Source organism: Elephas maximus, chromosome 12, assembly GCF_024166365.1.
Source record: "Elephas maximus indicus isolate mEleMax1 chromosome 12, mEleMax1 primary haplotype, whole genome shotgun sequence".
Taxonomy (NCBI): Eukaryota; Metazoa; Chordata; class Mammalia; order Proboscidea; family Elephantidae; genus Elephas; species Elephas maximus.
The window spans coordinates 91,029,135-91,056,913 of NC_064830.1; the positions used below are offsets into that span (position 1 = coordinate 91,029,135).

The 27,779-nt window shown below is 41.1% G+C and overlaps 1 protein-coding gene across 4 annotated transcripts in view; it reads left to right on the plus strand.

Annotated features, from left to right (window-relative positions):
* Window positions 1-27,779, plus strand: part of LOC126087228 (zinc finger protein 789-like) — a 40,033-nt gene that overhangs the window by 2,558 nt on the left and 9,696 nt on the right. For 2 of the 4 annotated variants that reach the window (XM_049904488.1, XM_049904487.1), the window contains exons 2-4: window positions 10,116-10,193; window positions 24,123-24,269; window positions 26,506-26,701. In XM_049904488.1, the coding sequence (XP_049760445.1) occupies window positions 10,161-10,193; window positions 24,123-24,269; window positions 26,506-26,701 (376 nt within the window). In that variant the 5' untranslated portion in view covers window positions 10,116-10,160. Of the gene's footprint in view, window positions 1-10,115; window positions 10,194-24,122; window positions 25,285-26,505; window positions 26,702-27,779 lie in introns of all 4 variants that reach the window. The other 2 variants (XM_049904490.1, XM_049904489.1) reach the window with 2 other exon arrangements.

Below are 27,779 nucleotides of genomic sequence, written 5' to 3' on the forward strand. Positions count from 1 at the left end.
ATGGTACAGCCATTGTGGAAAACCATTAGACAGTTCCTCAACTAGAGGTAGAGCTAGCATATGATCCGGGAATTCCACTCTTAGATATATACCTTAGGAATCTAGTAGAAGTGACACGAACATACACATGCACACCTGTGTTCATCGCAACACTATTCACAATAGCAAAAAGTTGGAAACAATGTAAGTGCATAGCAACGGATGAATGGATAAGTAAAATGTGCTACCTACATATAAGGAGTACTACTCAGCGATAAAGAAAAATAAGTTCCCAAAACATCTTGGAACATGGATGAACCTGGAGGACATTATGTTGAGCAAAATAAGTCAATTACAAGAAAACACATATTGCATGTTTTTACTTTTATGAAATGACATGAACAGGTAAATATACAGAAACTAATGTTCATTGCTGGTTACCAGGGATGGGGGGGATTTACTCCCTAGATAGTTGTTGTCTGATGCCGTGGAATCAGTTCCGACTTATAATGACCCTGTGTACAACAGAACGAAACACCGCCTAGTCCTGTGCCGTCCTCACAAATCATTGCTGTGTTAGAACACATTGTTGCAGGCACTGTGTCAGTCTATCTCGTTGAGGGTCTTTCTCTTTATTGCTGACCCTCAACTTTACGAAGCATGATGTCCTTCTCCAGGGGCTTGTCCCTCCTGATAACATGTCCAAAATACATGAGACGAAGTCTCATCATCCTGCTTCTGAGGAGCATTCTGGCTGTACTTCTTCGAATACAGACTTGTTCGTTATTTTGGCAGTCCATGGTATATTTGGTATTTTTCACCAACGCTGTAATTCAGAAGCTCTGGCTGTTCTTTGGTCTTATTCATTGTCCAGCTTTCCCATGCATCCTGGGCGATTAGAAGTATCATGGCTTCGGTCAGGCACACCTTAGTCTTCAAAGTGATATCTTTGCTTTTCAACACGTTAAAGAAATATTTGCAGCAGATTTGCCCAATAGAATATGTCCTTTGATTTCTTCACTGCTGCCACCATCGGTGTTGATTATGGATTCAAGTAAAATGAAATCCTTGATGGCTTCAATATTTCTCTGTATATCATGATGTTGCTTATTGGTCCAGTTGTGAGGATTTTTGTTTTCTTTAAAAAAAAAATTTTTTTTTTTTATGTTGAGGCTGTAGTCTGATCTTAGCAGTAAGTGCTTCAGTCCTCTTCACTTTCAGCAAGCAAGGTTGTGTCATCTGCATATTGCCAGTTGTTAATGAGTCTTCCACCAATTCTGTTGCTGCGTTTTTCTTCATAGAGTACAGCTTCTCGGATTATTTGCTCAGCATACAGATTGGATAAGTATAGTGAAAGGATACAACCCTGATGCACACCCGTCCTGATTTTAAACCGTGCAATATCTTCTTTTTTTAATAACCTGTTGTTCTGTTTGAATGACTGCCTCATGGTCTACGTACAGGCTCCTCATGAGCACAATTAAGTGTTCTGGAATTCCCATTCTTTGCAGTGTTATCCATAATTTGTTATGATCCACACAGTCACATGCCTTTGCATAGTCAATAAAACACAGGTGAACATCTTTCTAGTATTTTCTGCCTTCAGCCAAGATCCATATGACATCAGCAGTGGTATCGTTCCACATCCTCTTTTGAATCTGTATTGAATTTCTGGCAGTTCTCTGTCGATGCTCTGCTGCAACCTTTTTTGAATTATCTTCAGCCAAATTTTACTTCTGTGTGATATTAATGATATTGTTAGATAATTTCTGCATTCTGTTGGATCACCTTTCTTTGGAATGGGCACAAACATGGATCTCTTCCAGTCGGATAGCCAGATAGTTATCTTCCATATATTTTTTAAATTTTTATTGTGCTTTAAATGAAAGTTTACAAATCGTCAGTCTCTCATACAAAAATTTATATACACCTTGCTGTATACTCCTAGTTGCTCTCCTCCTAATGAGACAGCACACTCCTCCTTTCCACTCTGTATTTTCATGTCCATTTGTCCAGCTTCTGACCCCCTCTTCCCTCTCATCTCCCATCCAGACAGGAGCTGTCCACATAGTCTCATGTGTCTACTTTACCCAAGAAGCTCACTCCTCACCAGTATCATTTTCTATCCATAGTCCAGTCCAGTCCCTGTCTGAAGAGTTGGCTTTGGGAATGGTTCCTGTTTTGAGCTAACAGAAAGTCTGGGGACCATGACCTCAGGGGTCCTTCTAGCCTCAGACCATTAAGTCTAGTCTTTTGACAGGAATTTGAGGTCTGCATCCCACTGCTCTCCTGCTTCCTCAGGGCTTCTCTGTTGTGTTCCCTGTCAGGGCAGTCATCGGTTGTAGCCAGGCACCATCTAGTTCTTACTGGTCTCAGGCTGATGTAGTCGCTGGTTTATGTGACCCTTTCTGTCTCTTTTCTGTCTCTTGGGCTCATAATTACCTTTGTCTTTGGTGTTCTTCATTCTCCTTTGCTCCAGGTAGGTTGAGACCAATTGATGCATCTTAGATGGCCTCTTGCTAGTGTTTATGACCCCAGAATGCAGAATGTTTTCTTAATAGATTTTATTATGCCAGTTGACCTAGATGTCCCCTGAAACCATGGTCCTCAAACCCCCGCCCCTGCTACGCTGGCCTTCAAAGTGTTAGGAAACTGCTTTGCTTTTGGTTTAGTCCAGTTGTGCTGACCTTGCCTGTATTGTGTGTTGTCTTTCCCTTCATCTAAAATAGTTCTTGTCTACTATCTAGTGAAAACCCCTCTTCCTCCCTCTCTCCGCACTCTCGTAACCATCAGAGAATATTTTCTTCTCCGTTTAAATTATTTTTCAAGCTCTTATAATAGTGGTTTCATACAATATTTGTCCTTTTGCAACTAATTTCACTCAGCATAAAGCCTTCGAGGTTCCTCCATGTTATGAAATGTTTTGTGGATTCATCATTTTTCTTTGTCGATGCACAGTATTCCATCGTGTGAATATACTGTAATTTATTCATCCATTCATCTGTTGTTGGGCACCTTGGTTGGTTCCATCTTTCTGCTATTGTAAACAGTGCTGCAGTGAACGTGGGTGGGCATATATCTGTTTGTGTAAAGGCTCTTATTTCTCTAGGATATATTCCAAGGAGTGGGATTGCTGGATCGTATGGTAGTTCTATTTCTGACTTAAGGAAGCACCAAATCAATTTCTAAAGTAGTTGTACCGTTTTACATTCCCACCAGCAGTGTGTAAGTGTTCCAGTCTCTCCACAACCTCTCCAACATTTATCATTTTGTGTTTTTTGGATTAATGCTAGCCTTGTTGGAGTGAGATGGAATCTCATTGTAGTTTTGATTTGCATTTCTCTAATGGCTAATGATCATGAGCATTTCCTCATGTATATGTTAGCTACCTGAATGTCTTCTTTAGTGAAGTGCCTGTTCATATCCTTGGCCCTTTTTTTTATTGGGTTATTTGTCTTCTTATAGTTTTTGCAGTATCATGTGATTTTAGAGATCAGCTACTGATCGGAAATGTCATAGCTAAAAAGTTTTTGCCAGTCTGTAGGTAATCTTTTTACTCTTTTGGTGAAGTCTTTGGATGAGCGTAGGTGTTTGATTTTTAAGAGCTCCCAGTTACCTAGTTTCTCTTCTGTGTTGTCAGTAATGTTTTGTATACTGTTTATGCCATGTATTAGGGCTCCTAGCATTGTCCCTATCTTTCTTCTATAATCTTTATCATTTTAGATTTTACATTTAGGTCTTTGATCCATTTTGAGTTCGTTTTTGTGCATGGTGTGAGGTATGGGTCTTGTTTCATTTTTTTGCAGATGGATATCCAGTTATGCCAGCACCATGTGTTAAAGAGACTGTCTTTTCCCCATTTAACTGACTTTGGGCCTTTGTCAAATATCAGTTGCTCATATGTGGATGGATTTATGTCTGGGGTTCTCAATTCTGTTCCATTGGTCTATGTATCTGTTGTTGTACCAGTACCAGGCTGTTTTGACTACCATGGCGGTATAATCGGTTCTAAAATCAGGTAGAGCAAGGCTTCCCACTTTGCTTTTCTTTTTCAGTAATGCTTTACTTACCCTGGGCCTCTTTCCCTTCCTTTTGAAGTAGGTGATTTGTTTCTCCATCTCATTAAAAAATACAGCTGGAATTTGGCTTGGAATTGCATTGTATCTAGAGATGGCTTTTGGCAGAATAGACATTTTTACAATGTTACGTTTTCTATCCATGAGTAAGGTATGTTTTTCCACTTATGTAGGTCTTTTTTGGTTTCTTGGAGTAGTGTCTTGTAGTTTTCTTTCTATAGGTCTTTTATGTCTTTGGTAAGATTTATTTGTAAGTATTTTATCTTCTTGGGGGCTACTGTAAATGGTATTGATTTGGTGATTTCCTCTTCGATGTTCTTTTTGTTGGTGTAGAGGCATCCAACTAATTTTTGTGTGTTTATCTTGTACCCTGATATTCTGGTGACCTCTACTATTAGTTTCAGTAGTTTTCTTAAGGATTCTTTAGGGTTTTCTGTATATAAGATCATGTCATCTCCAAATAGAGATACTTTTACTTCTTCCTTACCAACCCGGATGCCCTTTATTTCTTTATCTAGCCTAATTTCCATATTTTTTGAATAAAGGAGTGAGCACCTCCAGCGCTACGTTTGTTGAGACATCTCAGTTGGTTTTCTGTCAAATCCTGGAGCCTTGTTGTTTGCTAGTGCCTTCAGTGCAGCTTGGACTTCTTCCTTCAACAACATTGGTTCTTGATCACATGCTACCTCCTAAATGGTTGCAGATTGGCCAGTTCTTTTTGGTGCAGTGACTCTGTTTTCCATCATCCCCTTTTGATGCTTCCTCAATATTTTGCCAATACTCCTCAATATTTTGCCAATAGAATCCTTCAAAACTACAAGTCTAGGCTTATATGTTTTTTCAGTTCTTTCAGCTTGAGAAATGCTGAGCATGTTCTTCCCTTTTGGTTTTTGTAACTCCAGGTCTTTGCATGTTTCGTTATAATACTTTACTGTCTTCTCGAGTCACCCTTTGAAATCTTCTGTTCACCTCTTTTACTTCCTCATTTCTTCCATGTACTTCAGCTACTCTTGTGTTCAAGAGCAAGTTTCAGAGTCTGTTCTGACATCCATTTTGGTCTTTTCTTTCTTGCCTGTCTTTTTTTTTTTTAATAATTTTTATTGTGGTTTAAGTGAAAGTTTACAAATCAAGTCAGTCTCTCACACAAAAACCCATGTACACCTTGCTACACACTCCCAGTTACTCTCCCCCTAATGAGACAGCCCACTCTCTCCCTCCATTCTCTCCTTTCATGTCTGTTTCGACAGCTTCTAACCCCCTCCACCCACTCATCTCCCCTCCGGGCAGGAGATGCCAGCATAGTCTCAAGTGTCCACCCGATCTAAGAAGCTCACTGCTCACCAGCATCCCTCTCCAACCCACTGTCCAGTCCAATCCATGTCTGAAGAGTTGGCTTCGTGAATGGTTCCTATCCTGGGCCAACAGAAGGTCTGGGGGCCATGACCACCGGGGTCCCTCTAGTCTCAGTCAGACCATTAAGTCTGGTCTTATGAGAATTTGGGGTCTGCATCCCACTGCTCTCCTGTTCCCTCAGAGGTTCTCTGTGGTGTTCCCTGTCAGGGCAGTCATTGGTTGTAGCCAGGTACCGTCTAGTTCTTCTGGTCTCAGGATGATGTAGTCTCTGGTTCATGTGGCCCTTTCTGTCTCTTGGGCTCGTAATCACCTTGTGTCCTTGGTGTTCTTCATTCTCCTTTGATCCAGGTGGGTTGATGGACCAATTGATGCATCGTAGATGGCTGCTTGCTAGCGTTTTAAGACCCCAGATGCCACTCTTCAAAGTGGGATGCAGAATGTTTTCTTAATAGATTTTATTATGCCAGTTGACTTAGATGTCCCCTGAAGTCGTGGTCCCCAGCCCCCCTGCCCCTGCTACGCTGGCCTTCGAAGCATTTAGTTTATTCAGGAAACCTCTTTGCTTTTGTTTTAGTCCAATTGTGCTGACCTCCCCTGTATTGTGTGCTGTCTTCCCTTCACCTAAAGTAGTTCTTATCTACTATCTAATTAGTGAATGCCCCTCTCCCACCCTCCCTTCCTCCCACCTCTCGTGACCACAAAAGAATGTTTTCTTTTCAGTTTAAACTATTTCTCGAGTTCTTATGATAGTGGTCTTATACAATATTTGTCCTTTTGCAACTGACTGATTTCACTCAGCATAATGCCTTCCAGGTTCCTCTACATTATGAAATGTTTCACAGATTCCTCACTGTTCTTTATCGATGCGTAGTATTCCATTGTGTAAATATACCATAATTTATTATCCATTCATCTGTTAATGGGCACCTTGGTTGCTTCCATCTTTTTGCTATTGTAAACAGTTCTTGCTTGTCTTTTTAATGACCTTTTGCTTTCTTCATGGATGATGTCCTTGGTGTCATCCCACAGCTCATCTGTTCTTCGGCCATTAGTGTTCAATGTGTCAAATATTTTCTTGAGATGGTCTCTAAATTCAGGCGGGATATACTCAAGGTCATACTTTGGCTCTGTGGACTTGTTTTAATTTTCTTCAGCTTCAGCTTAAATTCGTATATGAGCACTGATGGTCTGTTCTGTAGTCATCCTCTGGCCTTGTTCTGACTGATGATATCGAGCTTTTCTATTGTCTCTTTCCTCAAATGTAGTCAGTCTGTTTCCTGTATTTTCCATCCGATGAGAGGCACATGTATAGTCGCTCTTTATGTTGTTGGAAAAAGATATTTGCGGTGAATAAGTCATTAGTCTTGCAAAATTCTATCATGCAATCTCCGGTATTGTTTCTGTTGTAGATAGATGTCTCTTGACAGTAGACCCTTGCTATTTTTGGTGATGGGAAAGGTAACACCGAATGAGTGTAAACTGTTAATGGCTTGACGAAGGTAAACAATGTCACTAATGCGTATGCAAGAAAAAAAGACTGTTTGGTAATTGCTGTGATATATATATAATTTTACAGCAACAACAACAGCCAAAAACCATGTGTTCAGGTGTGTCTGTGTGGAGCCCTCCTGGTGCTTTTATTAAGAGCTTTTTGGCTGCTGACCAAAAAAAAAAAAAATGGTTAGCAGTTGGAATCTACCAGCCACTTCTTGGAAACCCTACGAGGCAGTTCTACTCTGACCTGTAGCGTTGTTGTGAGTCAGAATCAACTCCACAGCAATGAGTTTGGTTTTGATTTTGTAGGTATATATGTATATTGGTATAGATGTATGTATATATATGTGGAAACCCTGATGGGGTAGTGGTTAAGAGCTACGGCTGCTAACCAAAAGGTTGGCAGTTCAAATCCACCAGGCGCTCCTTGGAAACTCTATGGGGCAGTTCTACTCTGTCCTATAGGGTCCCTATGAGTCAGAATCGACTCGAAGGCAGTGGCTTTTTTTTATGTTGGTATATATATGTATATACATGTATGGATACGTATATACATATATATGCATGTATGTATGTATTCGTATATATTCATATATGTATAGTAAAGCACATAAGGTGCATAGTTACATATACTTCTTAGACATAACCGAACACTTTTCAGGATTGGTTTTCTGGGTTTGAAGGCTTAGGACCATAGTCTCGTGGGACATCCGGTCAATTGGCATAATATCGTTCGTAAGGTTTATGTTCTACATCCTCCTTCGGTAAGTGTCTGGGCCCTTAAAAGCTTGCAGGTGGCCATCCAAGTTACAGCTGTTGAACTCTACTCATCCAGAGCAAAAGAGAAAGTAGTACATGAAAGACTCAATAAGAAACTAGTCTACAGGACCAATACTCTACAAAAACAATGGGTTTCATCTACGCTGAGACCAGGAAGACTATGTGGTGCTGGGCCACCACTACCGACCATTCTGATCAGGCCACAAGAGAAGGATCATGATAGAATGGGAGGAAAATGTGAAACAGGACCTCAAATCTTTAGAAACAATAAACAAAAACAAAACAGACTTACTAGACCAGTTGAGACTGGAGGATTCCCCAACACTATCACCCTAAGATGCTCTTTAAACCTTCCACCGAAACTATCCCCTGAGGTGACCTTGTAGCCAAATAATAGATTGGCTCACAAAATAATATCAGCTGTGAGTACTGTGCTCCTTTAAAAAATTATCTGTATGAGACCAAATGGTCAACAATTAGTTTAAAACAAAGGTGAGAATGTAAGGGGGCGGGGAAACTAGATTAATGGAAAAATCGTAACAGATACAATGAGAATATTCAAGCATTGTGAAGAATGTAACCAGTGTCGCTGAACAAGTTGTTTAGAAATTGTTGAATGGAAACCTAAACTGCTATGTAAACCTTCACCAAAAACATAATAAAATATTCCTTTTAAAAAAAAAAGCATTTAGCTGATTTTTCTCATAATTGCCCATACTAGAGATGCCCAGTTTCTCAGAAGGGTTCAAGTTAAGTTCAAATAGGGGGACCATTTTTTCTTTAACACATGTCATTTTTACTGGAAAACAAATGACTTTTTAAAATTTTTCTTAAACTAAAGTGCAATAACCCCAGAGATCTGAATACAGTTAAAAATCTCCCAAAAGGAAAGAGTTAATTAAGGCGTCGGACTTAGTTTACTCAAAGTAACTTCTTGTGGAGTCATGGTGCAGACCCTGGGACAAGCCCTGAGAAGTAAACCCTTGGAATGTTCATAAAATTAATGATTAATGGTGCTGTCCTGTACACCCCAGGAGATGACATACCAGTGACAGAGGAAATCAGTGGCCAGCAGGGTTGATGAGTGATGTGAGGCTTACTGAGCAAGAGCTGATTGCAGTTAGGTAGCGTCAGAACCGAAAGTGGAGAGGAGCTCCTTGAGGCTGCCCAAGTATACAGTTTTTAAAGGCAGCTAGAGGATTTCCGTTTGGGATGTTACAATGTCCGAGTCTTAAGTATTTCCTTAATTAAAGGGAGAGTCTTGTAAGGTTGGTTTTATAGGTGTACTCGTTTGTCGGGATTGTTTGTGATCTGTAGGGTAACTCAGAAGCATCCTTCAATGTCAGGTGGTTTTTCTGGAAAAGTCCTTCTGTTTAGAACATTTTTAAAAACTCCCTATTCTTGGGAAGTTTGTACCTGGCATAAATGGCCATTAATTTTAATTCAACACCAGCTTGTCAGAATAGATGAATGTAAATTTCAAGATTTATGATACACACCTGGCATTTATGTTGGCGTTCTAAGTACCAGGATGAGCCTATGGGATCTACTTCTACAATAGCTCCAAACCCCAAGACTGAGAGGGCTTTGCAGAAGTGTGCCTGCAGTACACAGGTGAAAAGGAAGCATAGGAAGCAGGTCTGCTATTGTGAGACCTTCTACAGGGTAGTTGTAGGCCCCCAGAACACCTCCCTAGTCAGCTTGTTAGTGGGTGGGGCTGTTAGTAGGAGAAGGGTTGGGAATAGGTGAGCATTTAAAGTCTTAGAAAAACAAAGATGAAGCTCTGTGATACTACTTGAAATGACCTCACTTTCTGGAGAGCTGTAAGGCTAGATTTAGGGGAAGGGAGCCAAGTTTGGAGATTAATGTCTCCAGGCCAAGCTAAACTGATGGGTAATTTTATTTTCAAATGACAGAAGGAAGAAAGATAAAACCTACTTCCTGTGTATGTGGATTTGTTCAATGAGAGTAAAATAAGTTCATTGTAGAATTTGGAAAATAGAAGCACAGGAAGAAACTGGAAATCACCTGTATCCCATCACTTGCATAGAGGCCCTGAGGGTAACAGTATTGAATTTATTGTAATAATCTCCTGGTATATGATATGCAGCCTAAAACTTCCCATAACTGTCCTAAAATCATTTTGGCACTCTCTCAGCTGAGTCTATAAGAGGTGCTGCAGAACATCTTGGATAAAGCTTTGTAAATTGATCTAACTTCAGAAATACCTGGGTGGACTACTTTAGCAGCTTATTTCATTTCATCACACAGTCCAACATCAAACACAGTGACTTCATTTTAGCTGAGGTATTTGGGAGGGCATCATCCTTGGCCCTATTAGAATTCCTTGTCTCAGTTCTGCCTCGTGAGAAAGATTCAAATTACTGCAGGCCTTACTCACTATCTTTTTTTTACCCTAATCTTACCCTTCAGCTTAGCCTGAACACCGGGATCCTGTCGATTCTGAAAGACCAGGCTATGGAAGCTATGCTCCTGACAGCCAGGTGGAAGGTGAGCTGTGCTTTCTCCTCTGTGTCCTTGGTTATAGTCACTGCTTCCAGGGTATAGCTTTAACTCCTTTGTTGACCTTCTTTACCAGTTTGGGGCTTTTTCCCTCTTGGAAAGTACGATGTAAAGAGATTGAACTCTGTAGTCAGACCGGTTCAGATCTAGGCTCTGGTACTTTTTAGATGTGTTACCTTCTGCCAGTTACATAAGCTCTCTGGGCCACCATTTCCTTATCTATGAAATGAAATGAAAATGATAGTATCTATCACAAGTAGTTGTGGGGATTAGATGAAATAAGTCATGTTAAATACTTTGCATAGTATGTAGTTACATTTTAGATGCTCTGCAAATTTAAGCTAATATTGCCATCCTTGCTCATTGTTTCTCTCGGTGAGCATCGTTGTGTACCTACGGTGCACCTTGCCTGTCCTTTGTGCTGGGAAATAGGTACTGTCCTTTTAGGTGGGAGGTAAACTCTTACCTGAAGGAGTTTATGGAAATGGAAATGAGTTCTGAACTGTTAGTATTAAAGGCTGCAAGGAAAGCTCATTATTGAATTTGTAACATTATGGGAGGTGATTAGAAGACTTTGAGTTCAAACATAAAAAATGTCGTTGAATTATAAACATGGAAGTAAGACAAGTTAGGAAGCCACTGCAAGGATTTTGAAGGAACAGTCTTAGACAGGATAGAGTATGACTTGTAACAATTTGACCATGTTGTTCCAGTCCCTGTTTTCCAAGGCATCATGAAGTTCTGTCTGCCTTTCCTGCTTCATCTCCAGCTTTTCCCTGACAGCCAAAGAATTTGCACACAGGAAAACAAATGTCCTTCTATTTAAGTCTTCTTTCATTTCTTTTAGTAATATTTTATAGTTTTCTGTGTTAAATTTATTACTGGGTACTTTATTCTTTCGGGAGCCATTGTGGCACAGTGGTTAAGAGCTTGGCTGTGAGCCAAGAGACTGACAGTTCAAATCTACCAGCCAGCCTTTGGAAACCCTTTGGCAAAGTTCTACTGTGTCCTTTAGGGCCGCTGTGAGTCAGACTTGACTTGTCAGCAGTGGGTTTGGTTTTTGGTTTATTCTTTTAGATGCTATTGTAAATGGTAATGTTACTTAATTTCCTTTTCCACTTGCTTATTTTTGATACGTAGAAACCTTACTGATTTTTGTGTTACTGATTTTTTCACCTTGCTCAATTCATTTATCCTAATAGCTTTCTTATGAATTCTTTGGGGGGGGGAGGGTTTCTCTATGTAGGATCATGACACCTGGGAAGAGGGATAGTTGTACTTCCTCCTTCCCAATTTGGATACCTTTTTTTTTCCTTTTCCTTTTTTTCCCAGCCTAAGTGCTCTGGCTAGAACTTACAGAAACTTGTTGAATAGCAGTGATGAGAGTGGGCATTCCTGTCTTGCCTGTAACCTTAATGAGAAAGCTCTCAGTCTTTCTCCATTGAGTATGATGTTAGCTGTGGGTCTTTCATGAATGCCCTGTATTATATTGAGCATTTTCCTTCTATTCCTGTCTTTTTGAGTGTTTTAATCACGAAAGGGTGTTGAATTTTGTCACTCACTTTTTCTGCATCTATTGAGATAATCATTTTCTTTTGTTCTGTTAATGTGATGTATAACATTGATTGAATTTCTGATGTTAAACCACGCTTGCATTCCTGGGATTAATCCCACTTGAGAATACATACTCATATTTTAAGAGTCAAAAAACATCTTCTTGGAAATCTTTTCTGACGTCCTCAGGTAGCATTAACTAAATCACTCTTGCCTGTGTTCCCAAGTATGAAGTCACTGTGGTGGCTTAGAAGAACAGTTTCAGAGAAATGATGAAGGTTTAAGCCAGATGATGGGTCATGGAATGATTAGGAGGTGAGCATGTAGAGTGCTTTTTACAGAGGCATGTCCAGTGAGGGAAGGAGAAAGTGGTAACAAGTTGGGATAGAAGGAGCAAGGAACATCTTTTTAAAGATAGAAAAGATTTTAGCATTTTTACAGGCTAAGGGCAAAGAACCAATGAAGGGGGGAAAGAGAATAAAAATATAGAAGAGGAAGAATCGTTTTTCTGGAGGAGACATGAGAGAATGGACTCAAAGTCAGGGGAGGAGGGGTTACTAGGAGTAGCGCAGTATCTTTCTCTGAGACAAAAGGGAGGGATGGATAAAAATTCAGGTGATATCTAGCGGAGTGTGGAGAGGGAAATTAAAGAGCATAGGGCACGTGATGCCCCATGGATTATTTCCTGGGAAGGGATTGGCAGTGCCTTCTGAGAGGAAGGAGGTGGGGTAAACAATTTTTGTACTTCTCCATGTCCTCACAGGCCCCTCTGATTACCTCCTTGTGTAATTGTTCACTGAATTGTTCCCATGTTTAGGTCTCAGTCTTCCCCCTTTGGACAGTTCACTTTCAAAAGCAGGGACTAGGGCCTCTCTAGGATTGTACAGGTTGTGTGCTTAGCAACTCCAGGGGACGCTACTCACACAGCGGTGACGTGAATGGTGTTCTCTAGAGTTGTGGCATAGACAACCTGAGAAGCTATATCCCGTGGCCACAGCAGGAGCTGTAACATTAATTAATTAATTAATTAATTAATTAATTATTCCTGGCATACAACACAACGGCTGACACATATTTGTGTTCAATAGATGCTTGTTGAAGGAACAAGAGTGATAAAGGTATAGCATACCATTTGTGAGGAATACGAGAGCAAGAATTTTTGAGCAACATTTAGGGCCCAAATATAAAACTATAAATTTGTAGAGATACCTAGATGGGTGATTAAGTGATTTTATTCTTCAGCACTTGTGTGGGGTTTACATTAGCTTTACGGAAAGAATTTGGTCTTTGTCCTTGGTTCCTGAGAGAAAACCTCTAAAAAAAAAGCCTTGGGGTTTCCCCAGTAATCATAAATGTCTTTGATGAGGGCTCTAGACCACACCTAACCTAGGAGGTTATGCTAATGAGGTGACTTTTGGGTAGGGGCTGGCCAGAACAGAAACACTTAAGGTGTAATATTAACCTTGTAATCATCTCGTGATCGCCTTGTGATATCAGCTGACCTCAGTGAAAAAGTCTGGAGTTGGCATTATTTAATGAGCCCCCCAATAAAACCTGTGGACACAGATGCCTCCCTAGTTGGTGAAAGACATCACACATGGGAGGGTAGTGCATCTTTTTTTGTGACATGGAAGCTCTGTGCTGGGAACCCTCCTATCTTATTTATCTAGTCCTTTTACTATAACAGAAATACCACAAATGAGTGGCTTTAATGTATTTTCTCACTGTTTAGGCTAGGAGTCTGTGTTCAGAGACCCAGCTCTGTGGGAAGACTTTCTCTGTGGGCTCTGAGGGGAGGTCTCTTTTCAGCTTCTATTTCTTGGCAAACATGGTGATTTTCATGTAACATGACCTCTATCTTCCCCCATCTCTGCTTGCTTGCTGCTTGATTAATTTGCTCTCTTTGAGTCTCATAAGAGATTGACTTAAGGCACACCCTACATTTATACTGCTTCATTAACATAACAGAGAAAACCAATTCTCAAAGGTGATTCTAAGCTTAGGTATAAAACCACAAAACAAACCCCTTGTGTAGATTCTGACTCATAACCACAGGTATAGGGGTTAGGATTTACCACACACATTTTTGGGAGACACAGTTCAGTCCATACCATTCCACCGTTTGGCCCCAAAAATACGTGTCCTTGCCACATGTAAAACACATTCGCCCTATCATATCATAGTGAAAGTCTTAAATCAACTGTCACTACAAAATCCAAAAATTTCTCATCTGTGAAATCTAGAATACAGATTATCTGCTTCCAGCGTACAGTGGTGGAACAGCCACAAGGTAGACATTTCCATTACAAATGGGAGTAATTGGAGGGAAAAAAAGGCATAAAAGGCACCAAGCAAGTCAGCAGGACAAATTACATTAGCTCTCAAGACTTGAAAATAATCCTCTGTTCTATGAGACCATTTAGGCAGTGGCCCTGCCCTCCAGACTATGGGTGTTGGCAACAGTGTCCGGATTCTGGGTGGAGGCCACTCAGCCCTGGGCTTCAGCTCCACCTTCCAGGCCCACTGGAATGGCAACTCTGCTCCGTTGGATTTGGGCAGCCCCGTTCTTCTAGTCCATCTGAGTGGCTACCCTGCTCCCTCGGCCCTAGAAGGCTCCATTTTCTGCCCCTTGGGCGTAGTGGCCCTGCCCCCTCAGATTTGGACAACAGATCTGGCCCCATCCTGCCGGCACTCATGAAAGTCAGCCCTGCACTCCAGAACTGAGTTGATGAAGATATGGCTCTTTGAAACCTAGGAGACCATGGCCCCACCCTTTGAAACCCCAGAGGCCATGGCTCCACCCTTTGAGACCCCAGAGGTCGTGGCCCTGCCCTTTGAGACTGAGGCAGCACTGCTTCCTGTGTTCTTCAGCTTCTGGTTCCTTGGCCTCTTGGCCCCTCAGGCTCTTGGGCCAGCCCAGAGTCTGCCCTGCTTGGGCAAGTGTTTCATAGCTCTTTAGCTCCACTGATAAGTGTCTAGAGGCATCCCACTCCACCAGTAACCTTGGCCAAAAGGCACTCAGCTCTCTTACTCCCTGGGTCAGCAAGTCTAGCTCCACTGATAAATGCCTAGATGCTCACCCCACTCTACCAGGAAGCATCCTGGCTGAAGGCATTCAGCCCTTCTCCATGGTTCGGCTCCAGCGCTGTCCCACACAGGTCTCCTGGTTCTGCTGCTGCCATTTCTCTGCTGCTGCTTCTCACTGTCTGCTCTGTCTCCGATGTTACAGCTCTCCGCACTTCCTCCTGAGTCTTCACTAGAATTGCCTTTGACATCCATAATTCCTCCAATGGTCTCTTCAAGGCAATCTAGGCTTTTACTATTAAACCAAAACCAAACCTGTTGCCTTCGAGTCAATTCTGACTCACAGCAACTCTGTTGGACAGAGTAGAACTGCACATAGTGTTTCCAAGGAGTGGGTCGTGGATTCGAACTGCTGACCTTTTGGTTAGCAGCCATAGCTCTTAACCACTGCGCCACCTGGGCTCCAAGCTTAGGCATCTTAAAACTCTTCCAACTTCTAAGCAATCACATTTTCAAAACCGCTTCCACATTTTAGGCATCTGTTAGAACAGCACCCCACTCTCCCAGTACCAAATTTTATCTTATCCAACAAAAATACCTCAAGTGGATGACTTTAACAAAAAGAAATTTATTCTCTCATAGTTTAAGAGGCTAGAAGTCTGAATTCAGGGTACCAGCTCCAGGGGAAGGCTTTCTCTCTCTGTTGGTTATGAGGGAAGGTCCTTGTCATCAATCATCCCCTGGTCTAGGAGCTTCTCAGTGCAGGGACCATGGGTCCAAAGGACGTGCTCCCCTCCTGGCTCTTCATTCTTGGTGGCACGAGGTCCCCCTGTCTCATTGCTCACTTCTTTTATATCTCAAAAGAGATTGACTCAAGATACAACCTAATCTTGTAGACTGAGTCCTGCCTCAATTAACGTAACTGCCTCTAATTCTGCCTCATTAACATCACACCATAAAAAACCAAACTTGTTGCTGTCGAGTCGATTCCAATTCATAGTGCCCGTATAGAGCAGAGTAGATCTGCCCTGTAGAGTTTCCAAGGAGCAGCTGGTGGATTGAAACTGCCAGCCTTAACCACCATACCACCAAAGCCCCAAAGAGGTAGGATTTACAACACACAGGAAAATCATACCAGATGACAAAATGGTGAACAATCATACAATACTGGGAATCATGGCCTAGCCAAGTTGATACACATTTTGGGGTGACACAATTCAATCTATAACACCAAGTGTGGCCTTTTCCAGTGAGGCTCAAGGGAGTTTTTCAATTGATGTCTTTTCTAATAAACAATCTCCAGGTTTAACAGGAGGCAGATATGGCAAGTCTGGTTTCAGTTATCAAAAGCAGTTTTTACCTGGGCAGAGTACTCCTTGGAGTACTCTATTAAAGGCTGACAGTATTTCATTATACTAGTTTGAATTAAATTGGAGTCAATCCAGGCTGACCAATAAGAGAGGGCCCTAGGCCATCCAGTAATGATTTCATAGGGAGTCAACTTGTGTCATCCAAAGGGAGTAGATCTTAAAGTGAGGAGGACAGAGGGAAGGACTTGGGTCCAGGCCAGGTGTAGAGATGCAGAGAGTTTCGCCAATTGAGTTTTTATGATGCCATTAGTTTTTCCACCACGTCCGATGATTGAGGGTGGTAAGGGCAATGGAGCCTCTGAAGAATTGGGAAAATTTTACATATCTCCTTATAACTAGGCCAGTAAAATGAGTACCCTGATTACTGCAAAGAGTTTTTGGGGCTCCACAGGTAGAGATAATATTTTCAAGGAGTTGCTTAGCTACAAAGTTTGCAGTAGCTCAGTGGCTCAAAAAGCCTTTCATCCAGTGAGAAAATCTGCACATCATTAGCAACATAAATTTGTATCCATTGGCTGGTGAAAGTTGGATAAAATCAATCTGACATTCGAGCATGGGCCTTGAAGGCAAGGGGTATGTCGTAGGCGGGACTTAATATGGTTTGCCTGAATTAAATTGTGAACATATAGAGCAGTGAGAGGTAATATAATCAGTGGCCTCAAGAAAGTGTCCCCACCAATATTTCTTTGACATAACCATCATTTTATTCCTTCCCAAATGGGAGTTCATTTGTAAGCCTTCATTATGGGGATTTGGAGAGATTTAGGAAGAGCAGGCAACTGGTTAGGTCCCATCCATACCCTGGAAGTAGATTCCTTGGAACAGTCATGTTTTTTCCACATCTCAGTTTCGTCCTTTGAAGCTAACCTTTGATTTACAAAAAGGTGTTCAAATGAAATTGTATCAGAAGTACAGTCATCTTCTATAAGTAGCTCAGAAGGATAAGAAGGATCTTTGTTAACACGATCACGGCTAAGGATATCTCTAATTACAGGAGTTAAAATACTATGTTGAGAACAAGTAGGACAATGAGAAACATATTCTGCAGCTCCAGAAAAATCTCGCCCCCAATGTTTTTGTAATATAGCAATCATCTCATCTTGTCTTGAATGTGCTTGTTCACATAAGCTTGGAATCATGGGAACATGCAAAAATTTCAGTGGGACAGTGGTATTAGTAGGGCCTCCTCATAACTTAAAAAACAAAATCCATTGCTGTCGAGTTGATTCTGACTGATAGCAACCCTATTGCATGGAGTAGAACTGCCCCATAAGGTTTCCAGGGAGTGCCTGGTGGCCTCCAACTGCTGACCTTTTGAGTTAGCAGCTGTAGCTTTTAACCTCTGTGCCACTGGGGAGACTCATAACTTAGTGGCTATTAATAGCAATCAGCTTTTTCCCGAGTCTCCATTTCATCCTTTGGGACTTCTTGCTGGTGTCTGAAAACAGCTGTAAAACCACATAAATGTCATGATTATATCCATTCGTTTGTTGTGAATTATATTCCTCCTTTTTACCATGATTGAGATTAGAACTGTCTCAATTATAGATGAAGACATTGTGGGGTACCTTTAAAACAAGATGTTGTGAAGCAGCCTGTTTTTCTGTGCTATCAGCTGTTTCCCTTAATTTCCTGTTGGGGTATTTAGGTTGATGGGCTTGGATATCACAGAAACACAAAAGGCTTCTAAGAGGTCACCCACTAAGGGGCCATTCTTAATTTGGGACCCTGAAGAGGTTAGGAGCCCCCTTTGTTTCTATAACATGGCAAAATCATGGGTAAGCCTAAAACCATACCGTGAGTCTGTGTAAATATATACTGATCATCCAGATGCTGATTTGCAAGCCCTCGTACCTGTTGTCATTGCCGTCGAGTCGATTCCGACTCATAGCGACCCTAAAGAACAGAGTAGAACTGCCTCATAGGGTTTCCGGGGAGTGCCTGGTGGATTCAAACTGCTGACCTTTTGGTTAACAGCTGTAGCTCTTAACCACTATGCCACCAGAGTTTCCATAGAGGAAAGATCATCTAAAGAAATAGAAGAAGTGGAAGGACTGTTCTCTTCTGAAGACATGCTAAGTGCCTGTAAATAGCATAAAGCTTCTGATGAAGTCCCTTCAGCCTTGTGGTGGCCATCAGGTAGCGTCTCTCCTTGTTGATTGAATTGTATATAACAATTCCATTTAGATAACGACTCTTTTCCTGTTAAATTAACTTAAAAAAAAGCCAAACCTGTTCTGTTGAGTCTGCTCCAACTCATAGTGAACCTATAGGACAGAGTAGAGCTGCCCCATAGAGTTTCCGAGGAGTACCTGGTGGATTTGAACTGCCGACCTTTTGGTTAGCAGCCATAGTGCTTAACCACTACACCACCAGGGTTTCCAAACCCTAAATTAACTAGGATATCATTATTGAGTAAAAAGGTATGTAAACACTTTATAGAACCAAGGGATATGGGGACAGGTTTAGAGTGGATTAAACTCTGTTCTTTATTAGTAATCCCCTGTCATGGAGTGAATTGTCTCCCCCCAAAATATGTGTTAACTTGGTTAGGCTATGATTTCGGGTATTGTGTGATTGTCCACCATTTTGTCATTTGATGAGATTTTCGTGTGTTGTAAATCCTATCACTGATGTTGTTAAGATGGATTAGCAGCAGTTACATTGATGAGATCTACAAGATTAGATAGTGTCTTAAACCAGTCTCTTTTGAGATATAAAAGAGAGAAGCAAGCAGAGAGACATGGGGACCTCATACCACCAAGAAAGCAGTGCCGGGAGCAGAGTGCATCCTTTGGACCTGAGGTTCCTGTGCAGAGAAGCTCCTAGACTGCAAGAAGATTGTTGATACAGACCTTCCTCCAGAGCCAACAGAGAAAGCCTTCCCCTGGAGCTGATGCCCTGAATTTGGACTTGTAGCTTACTAGACTGTGAAAGAATAAATTTCTCTTTGTTAGAGCCATCGATTTGTGGTATTTCTGTTATAGCAGCACTAGATGAGTTAAGACAACCCCATAACCTTAGAAGTTTTAGTATTCTGAGGGAGAGGTTTTTGTAAATATGTAGGGTTAATGGCATAGAGGGTGGTACTAGTGTCAATTTAAAATTTACAAGATTCCCCATTAACTTTAATAATTGTTTAAATTGGGAATTTAAAGCCACGTGTTGTATCCCTGGAACCCCTTCATTCTGACTTAGGTTGAGTTCTGTTCACCAGCAAATTGCCAATTTTATTTTTCAATTTAATGCAGTCCTTCTTAAAGTGCCCAGGTTTTTTATAGTAATGGAAAATTCCAGGTTTAGTGCCTCCAAAGGACTTGAATCCCTTTTGATTAGGAGACTGTAATTGTTGTAATTGCAAGGCTGTTAATTTATTTTACTTTACATCTTGCTTAGTTTCTATAGCTTGAGCAAGCTCATTAGCTAAACCACTCAGCTTGGCGATCAGAGCAGCTTTCCAATCCAGCCGATGCCTTTTTGCTAAAGCTGAAAGTTCATGGTGAAGACCAGATACATTAAAAGCTCTGGATACCCAGGGTGAAAGGGTCAAGCCCTGAATGTTCAGCAAATCTCTGAAATGATCAGGCTGGTAATCGTAAACATTTTCATCTTTATTTTGTGTACAAGAGTGGATTTTTGTCCACTCTTTTATAGGAGGAAAGGCTTTGCTCAGGGCATCAAGTAATTCTTCCCCTTCTTCCAGGCTTCATGGAGCAAATCATCAGCTGTTTTGGTAGTATCCAAAGTCAGACTTTCTCAGGGGTATTTCTATTCAGCATACTCTAGCCATAATTGAGCATTCCTGGGGCTTGTTAACATGTGAACTAATTGAAATAAATCAGGCAACCCAGGCTGAGAAGTTTCAATGAGAACTTTGAATTCTTTAGCAAATTTATAAGGGCCCTTTCACACATCTGGAAAATCTTTTAACAATACTGTGTAATTCACCGTGAGTCCAAGGGACAAAGGAGACACTAGGCTCTTTAGGAATTCTCTAATCTTCAACCCAGATCATGGGGATCGGATTTTAAACGGTGTTTCAGGAACAGGTTTTTTGTCTTTGGTATGTATATTCATTAGGAAAGAAAGGGAGTTCTGAAAGGGTGTTAGTAGAGGGGTAAGAAGGCAGGGATGGATACAGAGATGATACAGTCTGCAAAGGAGCAAAGGGAATGGGAGCAGGCACCTGACATTCTAACTTCTTTTGTCTTTTGGTCAATTTAGAAATTGTGTCTTGTGTGGAAGTTAGTCTACTTTCCTAATGACTTTTGAAACTTCCATATACCAGTTAAAATAAGTGTCTCATTTGTAGTTGCCACATCTCATTTACTGTGCAGAAAAACTAGTTTGTCTAGGTCAAAAGAACTCCAAATGGGCAATTGATGTGCTAAACTGTCCTTAGTATAGTCATGCTGTTGTTAGGTGCCACCGAGCTGGTTCCAACTCATAACAACTCTGTGTACAACAGAACCAAACACTGCCCCGTCCTGCACCGTCTTCACAATCATTGTTATGCTTGACCCCATCGTTGCACCCACCGTGTTAATCCATCTTGTTGAGGGTCTTCCTCTCTTTTGCTGACCCTCTACTTTACCAAGCATGATGTCCTCGGGGACTGGTCCCTCCTGATAACATGTCCAAAGTACATGAGACGAAGTCTTACCATCCTTGCTTCTAAGGAGCATTCTGGCTGTACTTCTTTCTAGACAGATTTGTTTGTTCTTCCGGCATTCCATGGTGTATTCAATATTCTTCACCAACACCATAATTCAAGGACATGAATTCTTCTTTAGTTTTCCTTATTGTCCATGCGTATGAGGCAGTTGAAAATACAGTCGCTTGGGTCAGGCACAGCTTAATTCTCAAAGTGACATCTTGCTTTTTAAGACTTTAAAGAGGTCTTTTTCAGGACATTTGCCCAGTGTAATACATCATTTGATTTCTTGACCACTGCTTCCATGGGCATTGATTGAAGATCCAAGTAAAATGAAATCCTTGACAATTTCAGTATTTTCTCCGTTTATCATGATGTTGCTTATTGGTCCAGTTATGAGATTTTTGTCAAGCAAGTGCTCAGAAACTGGCAGGTATGGGGGTCGAAACATTTGTCCACATGAGTAGCCAGAGTGCCTGAAAATGGTCCTGCCAAATCCTTAAAACTAGCATTCTTCCTCTTACCAAAATAGTGAATTGCATGTACTAGAAAACTTGAATGTGCACTAAAGCCTAAATGGGCACCGAGACCTGAATGTGCACTGTACACTGAAGGAAAAATCAGTTCAGATTTAATGGGCTGAAACCTGGTTTTCTCAAGGTCAGACTAGGATCTTATCAGGGATTTGCCACTAGGTGTCAGCCTCACCAAAACTGATTTGACAGCAAACTCATCAGAATGTTCAGCGTGAACTGAAAACGGAAGTACAAAAGAAAAGGGAATCCAACAATAAACTTCCAAGAACTCTATGCAAAGAGGGCAGAGTTCAGTTTGAGAGGGCTTACCTGGGACGACTCCCAGGAATCCGGGGAGACTGAAGGGCTCAAAGGGCCCAAGCCAGTACTGAAAGCTCTCAGTCCTTGTCCTGGGGGCCACAAGAGGTGAGGTGCCTTTGAATCCCACATTAAATTGTCAAAGCATAAAAATGCGTACTCTGTTAAAATAAAAGATTTATTGAAGGTTTAATACAGTTCGAACCAGGGAAAGCATTCAACGCACAAAGCGAAACTAGAATGCTCCAAGCTGGTGAGATTACAAAGCTGTATCTGCATGCTTGAAATTCTGATTGGTGCTCAGTGATGTAAAGAGGCAGAAGGCAGGATAACTCAAAGCGGGGAATTAATAGGGGTTGGTTCAAACTGTACATGTAGGTTTCTTAGATTGGTTATTTCATATAGTTATAGAAGTTCATGACTAAAGTGGGGAGGGATTCCTTTTTGAGAACATTTTGCCAGGAGAGGGTCTTTTAGCAAACAATCCCTAAGAGTTGCTTGTGTAGGAGATTGCTGACAAGGGGTTTGGTCTACACCCTCCTTTTAGGAACATTGTTTCCACGGGGAAAACAGAGAAACACATTTCCTTAGTTGCAGGATTAAGTCTGTAGAAAGGTTAGCAGTTGCTGAGGATAAGGGAGGGCTAAAATGGAGTTGGGCTCAGACACAGGCCATTCACTTTGACAGATAAGTGCCTCCGTTTTGGAGTTCTCACACAGATCTGACCTAGCTTCAGGTTGTTAGGGTCAGAAGCACGCATGTGGCAGACAAGTGAAAAGTAGATTGGATTGTATCCTCTCAATTTGTTAATCTTCGTGTAGGTCAGAGAATGCAGATGGTTGGAGAGGTTAGATTAAGGAGATTGCAGGGAAATTCTGATAAAAAAAAAAAGAGACAGTCAGGATAGTGGGGAGAGAAGGTTTGAAACAGGTTTGATACGAGGGAAAGAAAGGTCGTAAAGTTTGAGAGAGTTTGGTTTCTGTCTCCAGAGGGGAGCTAGTTGAAGCTTCTCAGGATAGGGATGGGTATTTATTACCGATCAGTTAAATGAGAGAATTTTTGGCCTTTCCCATACAAATAACCTTTGAACCCAAATAATGTATTGTAAGAGAGGTGAGTGTGGTAGACAGACACCAGGGCTCTGCTGCAAGGGTTGCAACACAGGAGGGAGGCACCTTCTCTCTCAGCATACATGAAGTGAACACACAATGCAAATGTGAACTTCTGCCTTGCACATTGTAGTGAATTGGCTCTGTTTGTCCCCTCTGGCTTTACCCTCCACTCTTCCCTACTTTGACCCGAACCTCAGGGTGCTGACTTTTTTATTCACCATAATGGGCTCCCTTACCCTCTGGCTTCTGGTTGGCCTCTGGCAACTGGATGGAATGGGGACAGAGAAACAGAGGGCTGGAGGAAACCGAGAGATTGTGTGTTTATTCACATAGCTCCCTCCCTGCTGGGCTTCAGGGTGTGGTGGTTATATTCCTTTAGCTTAGGGCCTTGCTCCAATCTTGCACCCTCACCAATAACTTTCTGGATTCCCATAACCCCTCCTACCTTACCCCATCAGACCTAGTGTGTCAACTTCCCCATGATAGCTAGCTCCTGAATACTTCACCATACCTCGTTGTAAACACCATTAAACCAGTCCAATCTTTTGTAAGTACTCTGCACGTTAACCTATCCTCAGTTACCTCATTTGGAAACACCATCTCTTTCTTAAGGGTAACCGGATTAATACATGCAATATAAGCCCCTCCAATTACAGATTGTATCACTCTCAATCCATTTCCCATCACCCCTGTATCTAATGTAGTTGTCACAATTGACCAGTAGGAATGAACTAGGGGCTGGAGAAGTATGTTGTTCTTGTTAGTTGCCATCGAGGTGATTCCAACTCATGGAGAACCCATGTGTTACAGAATAGATATGTTCCATAGGATTTTTTTGGAAATAATCTTTACAGAAGAAGCTCACCAGGCCTTTTCTTCCATAATACCTACCGCTGGATGGGTTCGAACCACCAGTCTTTAGGTTGGTAGTCGAGTGCAAACTGTTTACGCCACCTAGAGAGCTTATTATTTGTAAAAACTGGCATTGTATAGAGCAGGGATAGGCAAACAGGCCTGGATCTGTTAGTAAAGTTTTATCAGAACACAGCCATGCCCGTTCACTTACCTATTGTCTATGGCTGTTTTTGTGCTATACCAGCAGAGTTGAATAGTTACAGCAGAGATCAAATCTCCTGTAAAGCCTCAAATATTTATCATCTGGCCCCTGTGTTGACCCATGGTATAGAAGAATGAACCTGCCTGGCCTGAGTCTCAGAAGACCTGAGTTGAACCCTAAATCCACTATTTAATGAGGGCCCTTGGCCAAGTAGCTTTACCTCATCAAATCTGTTTCCTCACCTGTAGAATAATAATAACAACCTACACAGTTACTGTAAGAATGAAGTTTTAATTATTAGCTGTTTTTTCAGGAGTTGCTGTCATTTGAGGACGTGGCTATGTCCTTCACCAGAGAGGAATGGGAAAACCTAGACTCAGCCCAGAAGTACCTCTACAGAGACGTTATGCTGGAGAATTACAGAAACCTGATCTTCTTGGGTAATGACTTGGGCTTTAAGGTTTGGCTTTGTTTGTGTATTTTCAGTGTTTGCCCAGGTCTTCAGTCCCTTATCTGAATTCCAGAATCAGAAAAAGCTGAAAGCCAGAAGTTTTCAAGATTTGGCTACAGAAATCTGACCTGAAATGTTCAGGTGGCAAAGCTTGATTTTACTACATGAAGCTATTTATAGTCTCTATTTTTCCCACTTGGTGTGCATATCTGTGTAGTTAGCCTAAGAAATATCAATGTGTTTGATTTGGGATGCAGCACCAAGCCTTTTGGGAGCATTACATAATATAAGTATATATGCCAACTCACCTTTCTTAAATCTGGAAAAATTCTGAAATACATCTGTGGTATCCAATAAGGGATTGCGGACCTGGCTGATGAATAGTTGCTTTTTGTTTAGAGCTCAAGCGCACTTAATCCACTCTGCATCCCCACCCACACCCACTGTTCACATCCACGTGTATTAGACCTCTAGGAGTGGAAAAAAATTACGGCCCATTTGGATTCCAAAGCTCAGCTGTGGAGTTTATCTCTTGAAAAGTTTAGCTTTGGAATTTATCTCTTGCAAAGTTTATTTCTTTCCTCTCTCTGGAATGGGCAACTTCCTTGTTTGCAACACCAGTGGGTGCCCTGGAAATCATTTCTAACTAACTTTGTATCTGAACCCTCACTACTTCCATCTTCCCAAGAGCCTATGCTTGCCTTATTCTCATGTAGTCTCCTATGGTGGAGTTTTCTGTGCCCTCTCTGAGGTGTTGGGGCCGGTAATAGTTTTCTTCCTGGGGCCGCGTATTTGACCCCCCACATTGATACTCTTGGCACAGTTGTGACCACCTCTAGTGGGATTGTCCACCAACCTCTGGTTTTTTGTAATATTTATTTTCATTTTAAAATCATTACAGGGGCATAACTGAATATGTGGAAGGTACAGAAGAGTATCAAGGGAAGGGAAAAATGTTCAGGGGTAGCACTATTAATGTTTTGGAATGTTCCTTTCCAGTCTTTTTTCCTATGCTTTAAAAAAGGTATGTGAGCATATTCTGTATATAATGGCATAATTCTTTTTAAACTTAATATTGTAACATCAGCATTTTCCCTATGTTATTAAAATCCCCCATAAATATAATAAATGACCATAACATAATGCCACTGTATGATACATAATAATAATTAATTATTTTCTCATTTGGGGATGTTCACTTTGACTTTGTTGGTTTGCTTGTGTGTGTCATTTTCTTTGTTACAATGTCCCAGAGGATGCCTCTGACTATAAAACTTCATATGCATTTCTGATGATTCCCCAAGACTTAGAATTTTGGAGTTAAAGGATACGGGCACTTTAAGTTTCTTAAAATACATTGATGAATGAGTTTTCAAGAAAATTTCTACTCTTGTTTGTTCAACAGCAGTATTTTAGAGTGCTTCTTTACTGTATCACAGCACTTCTTTAGAGATTTACTAGTTATAAAAATAATACATGTTCCTAATAGAAATTTTGGAAAGAACATCAACAAATAAAGTAGAAGATAAAAGGCATCTGCAGGCCCATTGCCCACAAATAATCAGTGTATAACATTTTGGTTTACTTTTTATTTTTCCTATATAAAGTTTTTAAAAACGACACAAATGCTATATATGAGTTTCGTATTCTCCCTTAATAAATATAGGGAGCGTTTTTGTATTCTCACGGATACTCTTTGAACACATGGATTTTTAATATCTGCCTATAAACTGTGTCTTCATAGGCTTTGTGTTATCATTCCCCCGTTGACATTCATCCTATTTCCAGTTTTGCACTGTTTTACCAGAACTTCAAACAGACTTGGCCCCTGCTGAGAATTTGCATTTCTAACAAGTTCTCGGGCAGGTTAGGGATCAGTTCTGAGAACCACTAGTAGAGCAGTGGTTCTCAAAATTTATTATACATAAGAATCACCTGAGGATCTTGTTAAAATGTAGATTCGCATTCAGTTTATCGGATGGAAATGCAAATTCTCAGAAGGGGTTTGAACTGGAACAAACTCGTTTGAAGCCCTGGTTATAACACTGTTGAACATCTCTGGTACGTTAATTTTTGTCCTAGTTTTTCCTTAGGCTGGATTTTTAAGGGTTAAATTACCAGGTTGAAGGGTATGAATATTGTTTAGGCCTTCAAAAAAGATTGCCAAATTTTCACAAATATTGTGCCAATTTCGGTTCTCATCAGCCCTTTTAACCATTGTCCTGATCTCTGCTTACCACTGTAGACCAAAGGGATTGAGACTGAGCTCCGGGACATCTCTCTACAGCTCACTAACCACCACATCCCATTTACTTCCCCACGAGTAGGATTTCAGTTCCCCAAACCTGAGGTGATCTCTCAGCTGGAGGACTGGGAAGAGCCATGGACCCTGGATCTACTGAGAGCTGGGAACAGGAAGGTTTCCAGTAGTGCCTGCCCAGGTGGGTGAGGAAGAGACCCAGTCAAATGGAAATGGTGAAGAGGAAGGGAAGTCACATTAGTGAAGCCCCTTCTGTGAACCAGACCCTGAGCCAGGTGCCTGACATGTATCCCACTTACTGGGCCCCACTGCTGCATGAAGGTAGTAGGTATGATTATCATTCCATTTTCTAGATGAAGAAACTGAAAATTAGAATATCTGTCACAGGTTTATAGAATTGGGATTGGTTGGAAGTCTGTGTGAAGCTTATCCTCTTTCCACTGCCGTGTACTGTTTCTTTGAAGTAGCTGGTCTGCTGTTTTCAAAATGACAACCACCCTAGACCCCAGATACTCCTTTATTCTACTCTTATTGCTTATACTTTTGCCATAGTATCTCTTGTTCTCTTACTTTCATTTTCTTTTTCATATTCCCTCAGTATTCTTTGGTATACTTACTTTTTCCTGATTTCCCTTCTAACCTTTTTCACATCCCTCTACTTCAGGTTTCTCAACCTCAGCACTGCTGACATTTTGGGCTGGAAAATGCTTAGTTTGGGGGTAGAGGGATGCCCTAGGCATCATAGGGTGTTTAACAGTATCCTTGCCTTTACCCACTGGGTGCCAGTAGCACTACCCCACTTGTGACAGAAATGTCTCCTGACATTGCTAAATGTCCCCTGTGGAGTAAAATCAACCGTGGTTGGGATCCGCTGCTGTGTTCTATTAGATTTTGTACCTGTTTCCCCCGGTTCCTTTCCTGCTCTCTCCTATGTTTTCTCCATTTTTAATTTTTTTCACCCAGAATTATTACAAACATACATATCTAGAAAGTATAGAACGTTACTTCTTCTGTATTTACGTGACGCTACTGGTTCTTATCAGTGATGGATGACCAGAGGAAGTTGTTTTTCCAATAATGGTGATAGACTTGTTCTGTTCTCACATTCTCTGGCACACACTCTTGTACATTTTTTTTTTTTTTTGGTCAGTTGATATAAAGAGCTCTTTCTGTTACAAAGGCTAAGACAATTATTAAATTCATAATATTTATTATGAATATTATGAATTTAATAATTTAATAATAATGAAATAATTAAC